The sequence below is a fragment of the Panulirus ornatus genome, chromosome 40 (assembly GCF_036320965.1).
Source record: "Panulirus ornatus isolate Po-2019 chromosome 40, ASM3632096v1, whole genome shotgun sequence".
NCBI classification, from domain to species: domain Eukaryota; kingdom Metazoa; phylum Arthropoda; class Malacostraca; order Decapoda; family Palinuridae; genus Panulirus; species Panulirus ornatus.
The window spans coordinates 2,676,177-2,694,940 of record NC_092263.1 but is presented as its reverse complement, the minus strand read 5'-3'; the positions used below and the strand labels follow the sequence as shown (position 1 = coordinate 2,694,940).

The following is an 18,764-nucleotide window of genomic DNA, read 5'->3' as shown; positions in this document are numbered from 1 at the left end:
ATTTATGGATCTGGAGAAGGCATATGATAGAGTTGATAGAGATGCTCTGTGGAAGGTATTAAGAATATATGGTGTGGGAGGCAAGTTGTTAGAAGCAGTGAAAAGTTTTTATCGAGGATGTAAGGCATGTGTATGTGTAGGAAGAGAGATAAGTGATTGGTTCTCAGTGAATGTAGGTTTGCGGCAGGGGTGTGTGATGTCTCCATGGTTGTTTAATTTGTTTATGGATGGGGTTGTTAGGGAGGTGAATGCAAGAGTTTTGGAAAGAGGGGCAAGGATGAAGTCTGTTGGGGATGAGAGAGCTTGGTAAGTGAGTCAGTCGTTGTTCGCTGATGATACAGCGCTGGTGGCTGATTCATGTGAGAAACTGCAGAAGCTGGTGACTGATTTTGGTAAAGTGTGTGAAAGAAGAAAGTTAAGAGTGAATAAGAGCAAGGTTATTAGGTACAGTAGGGTTGAGGGTCAAGTCAATTGGGAGGTGAGTTTGAATGGAGAAAAACTGGAGGAAGTGAAGTGTTTTAGATATCTGGGAGTGAATCTGGCAGCGGATGGAAACATGGAAGCGGAAGTGGATCATAGGGTGGGGGAGGGGGCGAAAATTCTGGGAGCCTTGAAGAATGTGTGGAAGTCGAGAACATTATCTCGGAAAGCAAAAATGGGTATGTTTGAAGGAATAGTGGTTCCAACAATGTTGTATGGTTGCGAGGCGTGGACTATGGATAGAGTTGGGCGCAGGAGGATGGATGTGCTGGAAATGAGATGTTTGAGGACAATGTGTGGTGTGAGGTGGTTTGATCGAGTAAGTAACGTAAGGGTAAGAGAGATGTGTGGAAATAAAAAGAGCGTGGTTGAGAGAGCAGAAGAGGGTGTTTTGAAATGGTTTGGTCACATGGAGAGAATGAGTGAGGAAAGATTGACCAAGAGGATATATGTGTCGGAGGTGGAGGGAATGAGGAGAAGAGGGAGACCAAATTGGAGGTGGAAAGATGGAGTGAAAAAGATTTTGTGTGATCGGGGCCTGAACATGCAGGAGGGTGAAAGGAGGGCAAGGAATAGAGTGAATTGGAGCGATGTGGTATACCAGGGTTGACGTGCTGTCAGTGGATTGAATCAAGGCATGTGAAGCGTCTGGGGTAAACCATGGAAAGCTGTGTAGGTATGTATATTTGCGTGTGTGGACGTATGCATATACATGTGTATGGGGTTGGGTTGGGCCATTTCTTTCGTCTGTTTCCATGCGCTACCTCGCAAACGCGGGAGACAGCGACAAAGCAAAAAAAAAAAAAAAAAAAAAAATTTTGTTAGGTCTGGAAAATCGCAGAGTATGTCTGTGAAGGAAGAGAGAGCCTGGGAAGTAAGTCAGTTGTTTGCTGATGGTAAGCACTAGTGGCAGATGTGAGTCAGACACTGCAGTTGTTTACTGAGTTTGGAAGAGTATGTGAAAAAAGTTGAGAGTGAATGTGAATAAAAGCAGGGTTATTAGGTTTAGTAGGGTTGAGGGACAAGTTAGTTGGGATGTGAGTTTGAATCGAGAAAAATTGAAGGAGGAAGTGTTTTAGATAATGGGAGTGGTCTTGGCAGTGAACATAGCCATGGAAGTGGAAGTTAGTCATTGGGTAGGGGAGGGGGCAAAGGTTCTGGAATGCTGAAGAATGTGTGGAAAGAGAGAATGTTATATGGGATGTGGGTATGTTAGAAAGAATAGCAGTCCCAGCAACATCATATGGACGCAAGGCATGGGCTGTAGATAAGGCTATGCGGAGGAGGGTGGATGTGTTGGAAATGAAATTTTTAAGACATTCTGTGGTGTGAGGTGGTTTGCTCAAGTAATTAATGAAAGAATGACAAAGATGTGCTGTAATAGAAAGACTAGTTGATAGAAAAAAGAGGATGTGTAAGGTTTGGACAAATGGAGAGGATGTGTGAAGAAAGGTTTATAAAGAGAATTTATGTGTCAGAAGTGGAGGTAACAAGGAGAACAGGGAAAACAAATTGGAGATGGAAAGATGGAGTGAAAAAGCTTTTGAGTGATCTAGGCCTGAACATGCAGGAGGGTGAAACACAAGCATGTTAAAGAGTGAATTGGAACAATTTGGTATACTGGGAACGATGTAGACTGAATTAGGACATACGAAATGGTGGGGTAAACCATGGAAAGGTCTGTAGGGCCTGGTTATGGATAAGGAGAATAGATATGAGCGAATGTGGCTTTTTTTTTCATCTATTCTTGGTGTTACCTTTCTTGTGCATGAAATGATGATCAAGCATGAAGAAAGATGTGTTTTTAATCATTTTTTAGTTAGAATTTTGTTTCTAACCAGTATATGGTTAGTTAGATTATTGCTTCTAACCAGTATATGGTGTCATTGTTACAAGTCCAGGTTTGTACATTTCTTTAGTTCACATAGGAGATCTCCTTGGTTTTGAACTCATTCAGGGTGACTCAGTTTCTAGACTGGGTCTTTGACCTGACTGCAAGTTTAGAAAAAATAAATTCAGGTTGATGAGATATGAAATTACAAGTTTCTAAAAACCAAAACCTTGCTTGAAGCACACACTATATTTTTAGCTGTCTGAATTAGTGGTGGTAAAGTTCCATGCATTTTTTGCTGATAATTGTGTGATATTTTCATAAGTTCTACCTATATAATGGCATTCAAAAGTGCACAAGTGGTAATGCTTGGTGTGCATTGCAAAAAGGAAACCATTTGCACTTAATGTTATACAGTGAATGGAAATCTACTAGAAAATAGTCTTTGGTGTCAGCATTATATTTTTTTCATGGGGGTGTCATGGTGTAAGGATGTAATCCAGGAAGTATGTTTTTGTAAAACAGAACCACAGAATTTGATCTGAATAGTGAATACAGTGTATGTATGTAACTAGCAAGAAAGCATTAGACTTGATTTGTTGTCACACTGTTTATTGAATAGTATTATCAGAATTATAAAATACATTATTTTGTTATGTTAGCTTGATGTTTATACTAAAATGGATCAGACAAATGGAGATGATAAGTAAGGAGAGGCTGATTTAAGAGTGTATACTTTTTGTAAGTGGAAGGAAAAAGGGAAGGGGAAATTAAGGAGGAAATGAAGAGATGAAGTGGATGATGTTTGAGTGATCAGGCCTGAACAGGGGAATGAGAGGTATGCATAGAATAGAGTGAATTGGAGTACTTTGATATACAAGGGGAGAGAGAGAGATGGGGGAAGTGCTGTCAGTGGCTTAAAGGAAAGCAAATAATGAAGACGAGTCACAGTAAACCTGAACTGACTATAGTGAGCATCCCAGCCATAAACACAATAAACCTCGTGCCATACAGACTGCTATAAACAAAGCTGGATGACTAGAATGATTTTAACAAAAGTTGAAAAATTATTATAGGATTAAGAGAATCATGATCAAGTAATAGTATGAGCTGCTGACTTTAACTTCCATTTTATTGAATGGCACAAAAGAGTAGATTATAGATGTAGATAAGATTGTGAAGAAGAGAAATAATGGATCATTAGATCAAAGAGAACAACTCCAAAGACTTATCAGGTAAACCACTGACTGACACAAGGGAGCAGTATGATAAATCTTATTTTCACAAATGACATGGCAGTGCTTTCAGATATAAAAGTCAACAATACAAGTTTTCCATATCATACTATAAAGGAAATTTAGAATACTCATAGAATGGAAATAATTAATTTGAATGTGATACAACAACAGAGGACAACAATGGGTTGAATGATTTAGATTTTCGTGAGAAATCATGCTGAAAAGATGTCTTTGATAGGATTCTGAATGCAAATAGGAATGAGATCTTCAGAGAAAATTAAAGATACCTTGTGATGAACATGAAAATCTTCTATGAGAGACTAGGCCAAGTAATCATTGAACAGACACCAAAGAGGAAAGCCAGTGTAAATTGGAAAATACCTGGGAACAGAAAGCTGTGGATGAATAACACGGCTTTGAATAAGTAGAAAATTATTGCAACAAACGAAGTTGGAACAAAAGAATGAAAGAAATAGTGAAATCCCATAGAACAGAAAATGAGTCAAGAAAAAATTAAAAAGAACATGGAAATATATCCAATCACTGTTTGCATGCATGAGCAAAACAAAAACTAGAGAAAGAGAGAATGGACCCTTTAAAGTAAGAGGAAAATAGAAAATGACCCCAACAAAATATACAGGGTGGTGATTGAACACTCTACATTAGTATTCAGGTTCAAAGGTATGGAGAAATTGAACAATGAACTGCTCAACCAGTGTGAAGAAAATGTACTTGTATGTATTGAAATACTAGAGTTGCCCTCTCCCACTGGCCTGTGAATGATGAGACACTAAAGGGTTAGAAGCAGCACAGGAGTTTATCAGTTGTGGAGACTGTTACTGTAGCCACCCCTTTGAGAGAGTTCCAGAAGGACACAGCCATCAGAGATGTACATAGATAGATAGACTAGGAAGTGATATAATCAGAGTGATTGATCAGCTCAGAAAATTTTGCTCCACAACCAGTTGGAATTCCATACATATTCCCTCAAAGAAAGAAAAAAAGGTAGCAGAACTATTGGTGTTACAAAGTCTAGGTGAAAGCAAAACTGAAGACATTCACAAATTGCATATGTAACACCAGTGCACAAAGGAAGTTTCAAGCTAATATCTAAACAATACAGCCTTTACTTGACTTGGAATTTGATAAAAAGTCTTAGAAAAAGTTATAAGAGGGCATCTATTAAACATTCCAGTCAAGAACAGCAGCATTACCAAAAGGCCTACATCGATTTGTAGCACACAGAATATTATGCAAAGCCAATTGATAGCTCATAGTGATGTATACAGAAGTTGTATACAGAAGTTTAATGCGAGGGAAAACTGTGGACACTGTTTTCTTGACTTCAAAAGCATTTGACAAAGTAAAGCACATAGTTTTGCAGAGAAAGTTATTAAGCAAAACATTAAGGGTAAGATAGAAAAAATGGATTAAAGATTTAACTTATAAAAAGTTCAAAGTGACAGCAAAAGGAATCATATTTGAGGAGGAAGATATGATATGTGGGGTATCACAGGGAATGGTTTTATCCTCAGTATTCTTTATAGTAATGATAGACATCAATAGCAAAGTAAGTACTGCATCCCAACATACCTCCAATTCCTTGCTGACTCCCCTAGTTTTTTTTAGTGTAACCTTCTGGCATTTTATACCAAATCTCTCCAGTTATCTCATTTCCAAGCTCATTCATTTTATGTGATTTTCTAAAAGATGGAACCAAAGAAGGAGGGAAGTTGGGAGGGCTCATCCTCCTTGAAGGCTTAGTCTGGATATCTGAATTTTCATGGAATTTACCAGAATGAGAAGAAGGGGGAGTTAGGTAGTGTACTCAGAGAGAGGAACTTGTATGTCCTGGCTCTGAGAGAAATAGATCTCAAGGGGAAGGGGGAAGAGTTGTTTGGGAACATGCTAGGGGTAAAGTCAGAGATTAATGTGAGGGTGAAAGCAAAGAAGGGGTGGCACTTCTGATAAAGGACTAATTGTAGGAATATGTGAAAGAGTGTAAGTAAGCCCCAGCTCATGTGGGTGAAAGTAAAAGTGGATGATGAGAGGTATGCGATTGTGATTTATGCCCCTGGTAGTAAGGGTGGATGGTGAAGAGATGCCTGTTTTAGGAGAAGCAGAGTGTGTGCATCAACAGTTATGAAGTACTGAATTGAGTAATAGCAATGGATGACTTGAATGCAAGAATGGTTGATGTGGTCATTGAGGGAATAAGTGGGTGGCATGTGGTACCCAATGTGAATGAAAAACAATGAACGCCTTATGGAGTTATTTTTGCTGAAAAAAAAGTGTTTGGGTATACATTATTTAAGAAGTGGGGCACACATAAGTATACATGGATAACTGGAGTAAATTGCAAATGGGCATTATTGCATTGTCTTAGGCTATGTATGCATATGTTAGCTTGATTGTATGACACCGGTGCATTTTTGATGTATGATAGATGTAATTTTAAATATTAATAGAATTGTTATAACATCTTTTTTCATACATATTCGCCATTTCCTATGTTGGTGAGGTAGCATCAAGAACAGAGAACTGAGCCTTAGAGGGAATATCCTCACTTGGCCCCCTTCTCTGTTCCTTCTTTTGGAGAATTAAAAACGAGAGGGGAGGATTACCACCCCCACTCACCCCTTTTAGATGCCTTTTACGACACACAGGGAATACATGGGAAGTATTCTTTCTCCCCTATCCCCTGTCTGATGTAATAGTTTTAGTAGTGTACAGTATAATTTATCCATCAGTGTCTGGAGTAATGTGATAGTTTCATTTTGATTGTCACATTCATATTATTCAGTGCTTTTGTGTTTTGATGATTCCCTGGGACAGGAGCATATGGCATCCACATTAACTCAGCATTAACATTGGTGCCAGTGTACATGATATACATGCCACAGCCAGATTTTAAAATGACATTGTTGCTTATGAATAGTATTTTTTTTTTTCAAACTATTTGCCATTTCCCGCATTAGCGAGGTAGCGTTAAGAACAGAGGACTTAGCCTTTGGGGGAATATCCTCACCTAGCCCCCTTCTCTGTTCCTTCTTTTGGAAAATTAAAATAAAACGAGAGGGGAGGATTTCCAGCCCCCCGCTCCCAAATGAATAGTATTTAGAATATGATATTTTAACCAGTGCATGTATTTTTAAAGTTTGGTCCTTTTATGTCCATCTAGACTCAGTTTGGGCGCATTGCTATCAACATTTGTTATGGACGGCACCATCCCCAGAATTGGATGATGTATGGGGTAAATGGAGCAGAGATTGTTTTCAATCCATCTGCCACTGTTGGAGGACTCAGGTAATATGCATTCATTCATGAATACCTTTGATTTTTGATAATTCATGATTGCTGAAGTCCTTATAACCATGGCCTGATAGATTTCCCTATGTTTTATATTGCCTTTATTCTCATTTGAGTGAGAAGTACTACATGATTTTGGAAGGCTGAATGTGGTATTTGGTTGGATTTTCTGCTGTATGTTAATTTTGAATGGTTCGTAAGTGTTATCAATCATGCATATTTATACAAATCATTATGATTGTAGTGTTTCTTTATGTGTTTAGTAAACCTGGTTTGTTATGTACAAATTTTGTGTTGCAATTTGCTCTGATGACTCATTGTTGTGGAAATTTAGATTGCTGGGTTTCGAATGAATGCAAAATATGCTTTTTTTCAACAGACACCCTCTCCTGCCCTATCATAAGTAGTTCTTTCACAAAACCTTAATATTACTGTTAGGAGAGAGAGAGAGAGAGAGAGAGAGAGAGAGAGAGAGAGAGAGAGAGAGAGAGAGAGAGAGAGGACACACAACTAATTCTGCCACAGAAACATTTAATGCTCTCAAAAGTCTCATCTGTAATGTGTCCTGATGGCAGTCTGAGATATCTACTTAAAAACAGTTCTTTAATCTCTTGCTTTTCTGTAGCTACCCTAGATAACTAGCTGTGATGATCGTATTGGTGAAGACCCTTCACTTAATTGCCACATAGCTACTAGTCTTTCAGAAGTTATCTTTGGGTGAGGTTGTAAGCTTCCGATAAGGCTAAACTTAATTATTGTTAAGTTTGCCAGCTATATTATTTAGGACAAATGATGGGTTTTTTAGGCTTAATTGATTACCCTGCTTGAGCAAGATAGCATCAGGAACAAAGAAACAGTGGCCTAATTTGCACACATCCCCTCTATAGCCTACATGTATGATGCACCAAAACCAGAGTCTACCATTCCAGACCAAAGCCCATAGATTGCTGTGTGGTTTACCTTGATGTGATGTACAAATTTGAATTTGATTGGACTTAACATTTTCTTTCAATAGTGTAAACTTTAGACTTGGTTTCTTGATTTCTTTTGGATACTTTGTTATTTATTGCTTTTATGAAGAACAGTAAAGAGTGACGTGTTGGCATTCATAGTTTATTGGTCATTCCTCTACATTAGCATATAGATATAAGATATATTATCCTTGGTGGTCCATGAATGTTGATCCATAGGTATATGTTGTAGCAATACAAAATAAGTGATAGAACTGGTCTTGGGAAAAGTTGTGGATTATCATTTGTAGCTTTGTTGCATGTACCACCATATGCAGGTCTGTCCTGTTGTAAATTGGGGATACATTTCAAGAAAATGGCATTTGAAGTGAACTATTTTTAAGATAATTCAAAGAGAGATATGTTCCAATGCTAACCAAGATGCAGTACTGTTTACTGTTTTTTCACAAATTGACAAAGCAGGCATTAGTAAGACGTCAATATTAAGTACAGGTTCACCACCGATATTCCGGCACTCTTGGTTCCAAAGCCTTGCTGGATTAATCATTTTGCCGGACCAGCCATGGTCACGTAATGGTAATTTATCAACACACCTCTAACCCACTAATTGTACATCTCCCAAGTGTCTAAAGCATTCGTCTGCATTATACACCTGCTCAGGACTGAGGTGCTTATCAGCTACGAGTTTCGCAAATTCAACCACATACTCAGCAGCTCCTTCGTGGTTTGCACACCGCTTTTCTCCACACACTTCATTCATGGAAATTCCATGATGCTTCCTGAATCTTTGAAGTCATCCTTCACTATAGTCACACTCTTGTTATAATTTAAGTTCTTTATGGAACAACTTAACCCGGTCCATTATCATCCTACCTGACAAGTCCACTCCATCACTCCGACGTTGTTGAAACCATTCCATCATCACTCGATTGTGCTAAGAATCATACAGAATTGCGGTATCTAAACCAATTGCAGTGTAAAGTGTGGTTGCCCAGTAAATTAGTCTGGTGGCCACAGTAATTTCAAGTTCCCTCATGTAATTTTGTCAGGACTAAAGTAGGTGTCGAACCATTAGTCCCAGAAATTCGGTGGTGTACCTGTAATAAGATTTGATACAAGTACAGTATCAATGAATGCTGATCAGATGGATTAGTTTTTCTGTGCACAAGATGAATGATGCTTGTCATGTAGGATAAGTTGGAGTATAAGGGTTTATGATACAGCAGGTTGTCAGGGCCATCAGCTAGCATTGGACATGTCATATCTAAAGGAGAGGAGGGTTCCTGTGGGCTGCTGAGATCACTGATCACTTTCTTCACCATGAGGATGTGGTAAAAGCAGACAGGATGTAGAAATTTAGGAGATTGTATTATAGTAGAAAATGGCCAAGAAATAGGGACCTATGAATGTAAAACTCCCTCCCAGATAATTGCAACAATCAGATGAATGGAAAGAAAGGATTCCTTTTGTTTGAAGAAAAGTTCTCCAACGAAACTTTATTCTTGTGACACATCCTTGCCAAAGGTGACTTTTCACTTGCACAATAATCACAGAAGCAGTGAAAAGTTTTTATCGAGGATGTAAGGCATGTGTACGTGTAGGAAGAGAGGAAAGTGATTGGTTCTCAGTGAATGTAGGTTTGCGGCAGGGGTGTGTGATGTCTCCATGGTTGTTTAATTTGTTTATGGATGGGGTTGTTAGGGAGGTGAATGCAAGAGTTTTGGAAAGAGGGGCAAGTATGAAGTCTGCTGGGGATGAGAGAGCTTGGGAAGTGAGTCAGTTGTTGTTCGCTGATGATACAGCGCTGGTGGCTGATTCATGTGAGAAACTGCAGAAGCTGGTGACTGAGTTTGGTAAAGTGTGTGAAAGAAGAAAGTTAAGAGTAAATGTGAATAAGAGCAAGGTTATTAGGTACAGTAGGGTTGAGGGTCAAGTCAATTGGGAGGTGAGTTTGAATGGAGAAAAACTGGAGGAAGTGAAGTGTTTTAGATATCTGGGAGTGGATCTGGCAGCGGATGGAAACATGGAAGCGGAAGTGGATCATAGGGTGGGGGAGGGGGCGAAAATTCTGGGAGCCTTGAAGAATGTGTAGAAGTCGAGAACATTATCTCGGAAAGCAAAAATGGGTATGTTTGAAGGAATAGTGGTTCCAACAATGTTGTATGGTTGCGAGGCGTGGGCTATGGATAGAGTTGTGCGCAGGAGGATGGATGTGCTGGAAATGAGATGTTTGAGGACAATGTGTGGTGTGAGGTGGTTTGATCGAGTAAGTAACGTAAGGGTAAGAGAGATGTGTGGAAATAAAAAGAGCGTGGTTGAGAGAGCAGAAGAGGGTGTTTTGAAATGGTTTGGGCACATGGAGAGAATGAGTGAGGAAAGATTGACCAAGAGGATATATGTGTCGGAGGTGGAGGGAACGAGGAGAAGAGGGAGACCAAATTGGAGGTGGAAAGATGGAGTGAAAAAGATTTTGTGTGATTGGGGCCTGAACATGCAGGATGGTGAAAGGAGGGCAAGGAATAGAGTGAATTGAAGCGATGTGGTATACCGGGGTTGACGTGCTGTCAGTGGATTGAATCAAGGCATGTGAAGCATCTGGGGTAAACCATGGAAAGCTGTGTAGGTATGTATATTTGCGTGTGTGGACGTATGTATATACATGTGCATGGGGGTGGGTTGGGCCATTTCTTTCGTCTGTTTCCTTGCGCTACCTCGCAAACGCGGGAGACAGCAACAAAGCAAAAAAAAAAAAAAAAAAAAAAAAAAATCACAAGCAGATGGAGTCTGTTAATGATACAGTACTATTACGTTTTATAGATACAATTAACAGTAGTGGTGTGCAAGGCACATATCCAGGATTTGAGTGGGAAGTTGAAGTATGAACTCACCAAAATAATGATAAAAAGCCCAAAACAACACTGGTAGGTACACATTTTTGAGTATTTGAATATTAAATCAAATCAGTGATACTAGTCAGACTCTCATGAAACTGAATACAGGAGTTGAACAGATTTTACCTATTGCATTTGATGGAATCAAACAGCTGATAGCAATTAGATTTGATGAACCAAATTGATATGTCTCTGTGGAGAGAAAAATTCCATAATTATAAGCATTAGTTTCTTCAAAAAGGTTGTGAAACAAAAGTGGTTGTTTCACAGGTCTCTATTTATTGAGACAGGTAAAGTAAGTATACAGTGATGCCCTGATTAGTTCTCAGGATACGTTCTTGGAAAATGGAGCACTTGGCGAAAGAGCTGTCCACAGGCTCATGATACCATTGTTTGTATGGATATGCGTTCCTGATGATGTTATTTTTTACCCATGAGATACATACGATACAGTATCATGTCTTTACAAATTAATGAATAACATATAAACAGTGCACATGATTGTATCATGTATGACAGTCATTTGATGAATAGTGACAATTGAAATAGAGTGAATGATAGATGCAACGTGTTAGTATCAGTTTTAGTGGTCTTAATCAAACACCTTTGTTACTGTAAGCTTCTGGCAGAAGCATTTATTTTGTCTGCATTCTTAGTATTGGTTCTTGTTATTGATGATAAACAGCCAATTTGAAAGCATTGCTGAAATTGACCTGATGCTCATCTGTTTCCAATGACTTCAGCAAGTATAATTGTACATCCAAGGAGAGGCTTTTTCCTGGCGCTTTAGCTATACCAGCAGCACTAGAAGTTCCAGGTCATTTTTCAAACATGATGGGTGAAATATAGTTGCTCTAACATCGAAAAATTAGTGAGTCAGCGTGAATATTTACACACTTTAAGTGCAGAAAAATTTGTTCTGTTCTAATGGAGGATAGTGCTCATTGTTTTTTGGATGTGAGCATATGTGTGTATTTTTCTATGATTACCTAAGTGAGTATAAATAAAGACAGTTGTTCTCAGCATGTGCTGAGTGTTCTGATCTTTTTTGGATTTTAATTTTTTCTAGTAAAACTAGAGCTCCGAGATGCAAGCAAGAGCATTATAACTGAATAGTGCTCTAAGGGGTACTCTGACTTGGGCATTACTGTACACACAGTTGTTTTTGCTTATGGTGGACTAAAAGCATTAGAATAATTGTGGAAAATAGATAAATTATATGTATGATTGTTTATTGCATAGCTTAAAGTGAGTGATCACCCTCATATACTCCTTGTGTGATTCCCTGTATGATATATGAATTCATCTCATGTAAATGTCTTGAACAAGTGACTAAATGTGTCTGGAGATGGGTGGGACAAGATTCATGAACATATCTGTACCACTTGCATGATACAATGATTATATTTTGTGTGAATATGCTTGTTGTACGCTTTTCCTGAAAGGGCTAGAAATTAGCCAGAACAGGTCTCGGTGTCAGATTGTAAGGTACCAGATAAGAAAGCTTACCCTGTACATGACAGCTAGAGAGTGGATGTGTGCAAGATTGGCCATTGTCTTTTTTTTCTTTTTCTTTTTTTCAGACACAGCCTCACAAAGGCAGGACAAGCCTTTGTGTATATAAGGATTGAGTGATTTATTGTTTGTAACTTACGTTTTTTCATTCATAATTAATTTCCTGTAAGGTGTTTAAAGATGTTTTTATTTTAATCTATTGTCATTCCTATAATTATCATCTGTTGTTTGTTGTATTAACAGTGAGCCAATGTGGGGTATTGAAGCTAGGAATGCAGCCATAGCAAATAGTTACTTCACGTGTGCCATAAACCGTGTTGGCACTGAAACATTCCCCAATGAGTTTACATCAGCTGATGGGAAAGGTGCACATAAAGACTTTGGTCACTTCTATGGATCATCATATATTGCAGCACCTGATGGTTGCCGAACTCCAGTGAGTAATGGAAATCTCTGTTTTTTAATCTGTAAGCAATGATCTACCAGCATCACAACTGGGTGATGTTTGCTCTGATGTTAATTTCATGCATGCAGTCTCCAACAGGTCAAGAGTAAGGTGCAGATGCTGAAAAAAGGACAAATGAAAGATGAGGTGAAAGTATTAATAAATTTTATGGTGAACAAGAAAATGCTTTGGAAGGAGGTAAATAATATATATGATGAGAGCAAGAGACAAAATGTGAGCATATGTGAGGAGAGCAAGAGGGCAAATGGGAGCATCAGTAAGGGGAGCAGATGGGGAAGTAGTAACAGAAAAAGAAAATAGGAAGAAGAGGTGGAGTGAATATTTTGAAGGGCTGTTGAATGTGTTAGAGGGTAGGGTGACAGATGTAGAGTTTTGGAATATGAAGGTGCTCAGAGCAAGAGTTTAGGCAAGCCATTTGATGAGAAGGGAAGAGGTGGTGAAAGCCTTGCATCGAATGGAGTGTGGCAAAATGCTTGGAGTGGATGATATTACAGTTGAATTTATGAAGAAAGGGATTGACTATGCTGTTGAATCGTTAGTGTATGCATGGTTCAGGATGTGGTGCCAGAAGACTAGTGGATTGTCTATATAGTGCAGTTGTATGAAAGCTAGGATGATAAGTGAGTGAGGAATTAGAGAGGTATAAGGTTGTTGAATTTTCTGTAGCTAATAAGTTGTATGGGAGAGTGTTGGTTGAAAAGGTGGACGCATGCACAGAGCGTCAGACTTGGGAGGAACAATGTGGCTTTAGGAGTGGTAGAGGATGTATGGATGAGGTGTTTGCTTTGAAAAATCTTTGTGAGAGATATTTAGAGAAAGAGATGGATATTTAGGTGGCATTTATGGATATGGAAAGAGCATTTGATAAGGTTGATAAGGATGCTTTATGGAAGTTGCTACAAATATATGTGTGGGAGGATTGTTACTAGATGCATTGAGGAGTTTTTATGTGTGTGCTAGTCAGAAGAGAGAAGGAAGAGTGGTTTCGGTGGGTGTACATTAAGGGTGCGTGATGTCCCCATTACTGGTAAACCTCTTATGGATGTGGTGGTGAGGGAGTTAAATTCTGAGGGATTTGTAGTGAGGAGTGGGTTTGCAGTTAGTTGAGGGTGGAGTAGGTCTGGTCAGTTGCTGTTTGCAGATAACAAGGTTCTGGTGGTAGATGTGAGTGAGAAATTGCAAAAGCAGGTGTCAGGTTTGGGAGAGTGTGTGAAAGGAGGGAGTTAAGAGTTAGTGGGAATAGAGAGACTGTTCAGTTGAAGTGTGGGTTTGAATAAAGGAAGCAGGAGGAAATAAGGTGTTTTAGGTACCAGGGAGTGGATATGACAGTGGATGGAATTATGGGAACTGAAGTGAATCACAGGATAGGTAGGGAGGGCAAAGGTCATGGTTGTTTTGAAAAGTGTGTGGAAATAGAGGTCATAGTTTTTGGCAGAATGGTTTTATTTGATGGTATAGTAGTTCCAGTTGTACTGTAGGGATGCAAGATATGGGCCCAAGATGAAGAAGTATGGAAAAGGGTGGATGAAATGGGAGTGAAATGCTTAGGAAAAGTATTTGGTGTGAGGAGGGTTGATTGGGTAAGACATGAAGGGGTAAGACAGAAGTGTGACAGTAAGAAGAGTATATATGTGGAAAAAGTTGAGGGAACAAGGAAGAGAGGAGACTGAGGGCAAAATGGTACGCTGGAGTAAAAGGTGCTTTAAGTTGTCAAGGCCTGAACATCCTGAAAGGTGTGTGACATCCATGGAAAAGAAAGAATTGGAATGGTGCGATATACAGGGGGTGAGATGCTGTCATTATGTTAAATCAGGTTGTCAAGGGAAACCACATAAAGGATTGTGGGGTTTGGTTTTGGGTAGGAGTTTCTTGTTCCAATTTGTTATACATGATGACTTGAAAGTGGATGTGAGGAAATTTTATTGTTCTTTGTTTGTTCCTCGCACAACCTCACTAACACAGGAAATGGGGTACAGCTATGAAGAATTTTTCTGTACATATTTTAAACACTGGCAAAATGTGGACTTGTGTGTTGGCTTTGGATATACAGTAGAAATATTGAAGTCTTCAATTATTTCTTACCTCATTAACAGTGCAGAAATATCTTTTTTAGGGCCTGTCAAGGACTCGTGATGGACTACTGTTTACTGAAGTAGACTTGAATCTGTGCCGACAAGTCAAGGACCGCTGGGGCTTTAGGGTAAGTAGACTTTTTATTTTTTATTTACCACAGTGTTAACACACATGTAAACAAAATATAATGTTTGTGATTGTAAGAGAGAGGTTGTATAGAAATTAAATACAGTAGCTGGTCACCTGAAATGAACTAAGGCACTGTGTATTTGAAGGAGCTGTGGTAAGATACAATTGTTTACTTTCAATATTGTGAAATTAAACAAATTTAACATGGTGTTCCAGAGGACTTGTTACAGTATCACTGTGAAGGGGGAAAATTGATATAAAGCACATGATTCATTAAATAAATTATAACTGTTGGGTTTGTAAGGTAAGTTAGTCAAAGAAGAATGTGAATATCTTTGGTGTTGAATTAAGAATTTTGTCAATAAAGATATTAATTTTGCAGGTTAAATCTCATAACGCCTTTACGTTGGTTTGGAAAATTCTATGGACGTGAGTGAAGCCTGCATTATTGGATTGAAAAGGTTTATGTCATAGTAGATAGGAAAGGACTAGTAAAGGTATTTAGAATGCATGTTATGGAAAGAAAGTTCCAAGCTGTTTAAGGAATTTTATAGAATGTATAGAGAAAGTGTCAAATGTAGTATTTGTAACGTGTGATTTTAAAAATACGTTGTTAAGAAAAGTTTATGGTATTGTAAAAACATAAGATTACTGTTTTTCTGAAGACGTTTGCCATGAGTAAGATAATTGATTGACATGACTAGGATATATTGTGGGAACTTGTGATAGTATGATAGTTTTCCATGAAACTATCAGTTGCCCTCCTTTGACCCAGGTAGCTGTCTTTTCTTTCTTTCTCACTAACATGTCGACTACTGGCATTCTGTCCACAAACTTACAATCTCACCTTGTGAAATGTAATACATGACAAGTGAGATTGTGAAATGTAACACATGACAACACTTAACTCATGCAACTCATTCTTCATAACTTGAGATTTTCCTGCAGTGAGCACTGTGCGCTAGCCCTGCCTTTCAGCAAAATGGTAGGAGCAGCAGATAGAAGTAGTAGGTAGGAACATTTGGGAAGGAGCATTAATTTCAAAGTGCTCTATTGTCGACTTGTAATCAGCATTTCTCAGTATATTTTGACCCAGAAATATGGGCACCTTACATGAGCATCAAAAATTGTTGAAGAAAAATCAGTTAATTTAATGAAAATGCAACTAAGGAAAAAAGTCATTCCGTTTTTTTCATGTTACATTGTAAGGGCTGACACATAACTGCATATGCATGAAGCGCTATCCATTATTTTGAGATTTTGTGTTATTTGATGAGCTACACAGCTGCAAAACTGTTTACTTTGAATAAATATGATGATAATAATAAGAATTATCCCTGGGGATAGGGGAGAAAGAATACTTCCCACGAATTCCTCACGTGTCGTAGAAGGCAACTAAAGGGGACGGGAGCGGGGGATGGGAACCCTCCCCTCCTTGTATCTGAACTTTCTAAAAGGGGAAACAGAAGAAGGAGTCATGCGGGGAGTGCTCATCCTCCTCGAAGGCTCAGATTGGGGTGTCTAAATGTGTGTGGATGTAACCAAGATGAGAAAAAAGGAGAGATAGGTAGTATGTTTGAGGAATGGAACCTGGATGTTTTGGCTCTGAGTGAAATGAAGCTCAAGGGTAAAGGGGAAGAGTGGTTTGGGAATGTCTTGGGAGTAAAGTCAGGGGTAAGTGAGAGGACAAGACCAAGGGAAGGATTAGCACTACTCCTGAAACAGAAGTGGTGGGAGCATGTGATAGAGTGTAAGAAAGTAAACTCTAGATTGATATGGGTAAAACTGGAAGTTGATGGAGAGAGATGGGTGATTATTGGTGCATATGCACCTGGGCATGAGAAGAAAGATCATGAGAGGCAAGTGTTTTGGGAGCAGCTGAGTGAGTGTGTTAGTAGTTTTGATGAATGAGACCGGGTTATAGTGATGGGTGATTTAAATGCAAAGGTGAGTAATGTGGCAGTCGAGGGAATAATTGGTATACATAGGGTGTTCAGTGTTGTAAATGGAAATGGTGAAGAGCTTGTAGATTTATGTGCTGAAAAATGACTGATGATTGGGAATACCTGGTTTAAAAAGAGAGATATACATAAGTATACGTATGTAAGTAGGAGAGATGGCCAGAGAGCATTATTGGATTATGTGTTAATTGATAGGTGCGCGAGAGAGACTTTTGGATGTTAATGTGCCGAGCGGTGCAACTGGAGGGATGTCTGATCATTATCTTGTGGAGGCGAAGGTGAAGATCTGTAGAGGTTTTCAGAAAAGAAGAGAGAATGTTGGGGTGAAAAGAGTGGTGAGAGTAAGTGAGCTTGGGAAGGAGACTTGTGTGAGGAAGTACCAGGAGAGACTGAGTACAGAATGGAAAAAGGTGTGAACAAAGGAGGTAAGGGGAGTGGGGGAGGTATGGGATGTATTTAGGGAAGCAGTGATGGCTTGCGCAAAAGATGCTTGTGGCATGAGAAGCGTGGGAGGTGGGTAGATTAGAAAGGTAGTGAGTGGTGGGATGAAGAAGTAAGATTATTAGTGAAAGAGAAGAGAGAGGCATTTGGATGATTTTTGTAGGGAAATAATGCAAATGAGTGGGAGATGTATAAAAGAAAGAGGCAGGAGGTCAAGAGAAAGGTGCAAGAGGGGAAAAAGAGGGCAAATGAGAGTTGGGGTGAGAGAGTATCATTAAATTTTAGGGAGAATGAAAAGATGTTTTGGAAGGAGGTAAATAAAGTGCATAAGACAAGGGAACAAATGGGAACTTCAGTGAAGGAGGGCTATTGGGGAGGTGATAACAAGTAGTGGTGATGTGAGAAGGAGTGAGTATTTTGAAGGTTTGTTGAATGTGTTTGATGATAGAGTGGCAGATATAGGGTGTTTTGGTCGAGGTGGTGAGCAAAGTGAGAGGGTTAGGGAATATGATTTGGTAAACAGAGAAGAGGAAGTAAAAGCTTTGCGAAAGATGAAAGCCGGCAAGGCAGCGGGTTTGGATGGTATTGTAGTGGAATTTATTAAAAAAGGGGGGTGACTGTATTGTTGACTGGTTGGTAAGGTTATTTAATGTATGTATGACTCATGGTGAGGTGCCTGAGGATTGGCGGAATGCTTGCATAGTGCCATTGTACAAAGGCAAAGGGGATAAAAGTGAGTGCTAAAATTACAGAGGTATAAGTTTGTTGAGTATTCCTGGTAAATTATATGGGAGGGTATTGATTGAGAGGGTGAAGGCATGTACAGAGCATCAGATTGGGAAAGAGCAGTGTGGTTTCAGAAGTGGTAGAGGATGTGTGGATCAGGTGTTTGCTTTGAAGAATGTTATTTTTTTATTTTTTTTTTTATTATACTTTGTCGCTGTCTCCCGCGTTTGCGAGGTAGCGCAAGGAAACAGACGAAAGAAATGGCCCAACCCCCCCCATACACATGTATATACATACGTCCACACACGCAAATATACATACCTACACAGCTTTCCATGGCTTACCCCAGACGCTTCACATGCCTTGATTCAATCCACTGACAGCACGTCAACCCCGGTATACCACATCGCTCCAATTCACTCTATTCCTTGCCCTCCTTTCACCCTCCTGCATGTTCAGGCCCCGATCACACAAAATCTTTTTCACTCCATCTTTCCACCTCCAATTTGGTCTCCCTCTTCTCCTTGTTCCCTCCACCTCCGACACATATATCCTCTTGGTCAATCTTTCCTCACTCATCCTCTCCATGTGCCCAAACCACTTCAAAACACCCTCTTCTGCTCTCTCAACCACGCTCTTTTTATTTCCACACATCTCTCTTACCCTTACGTTACTCACTCGATCAAACCACCTAACACCACACATTGTCCTCAAACATCTCATTTCCAGCACA

The 18,764-nt window shown here is 39.3% G+C and overlaps 1 protein-coding gene across 4 annotated transcripts in view; it reads left to right on the top strand.

The window, feature by feature from the left end:
* The window catches only part of pyd3 (beta-ureidopropionase pyd3), a 44,614-nt gene that overhangs the window by 21,655 nt on the left and 4,195 nt on the right, over positions 1-18,764 (top strand). For all 4 annotated transcript variants that reach the window (XM_071685345.1, XM_071685342.1, XM_071685343.1 and 1 more), the window contains exons 7-9: positions 6,731-6,855; positions 12,479-12,671; positions 14,815-14,901. In XM_071685345.1, the coding sequence (XP_071541446.1) occupies positions 6,731-6,855; positions 12,479-12,671; positions 14,815-14,901 (405 nt within the window). The remainder of the gene's footprint in view (positions 1-6,730; positions 6,856-12,478; positions 12,672-14,814; positions 14,902-18,764) is intronic.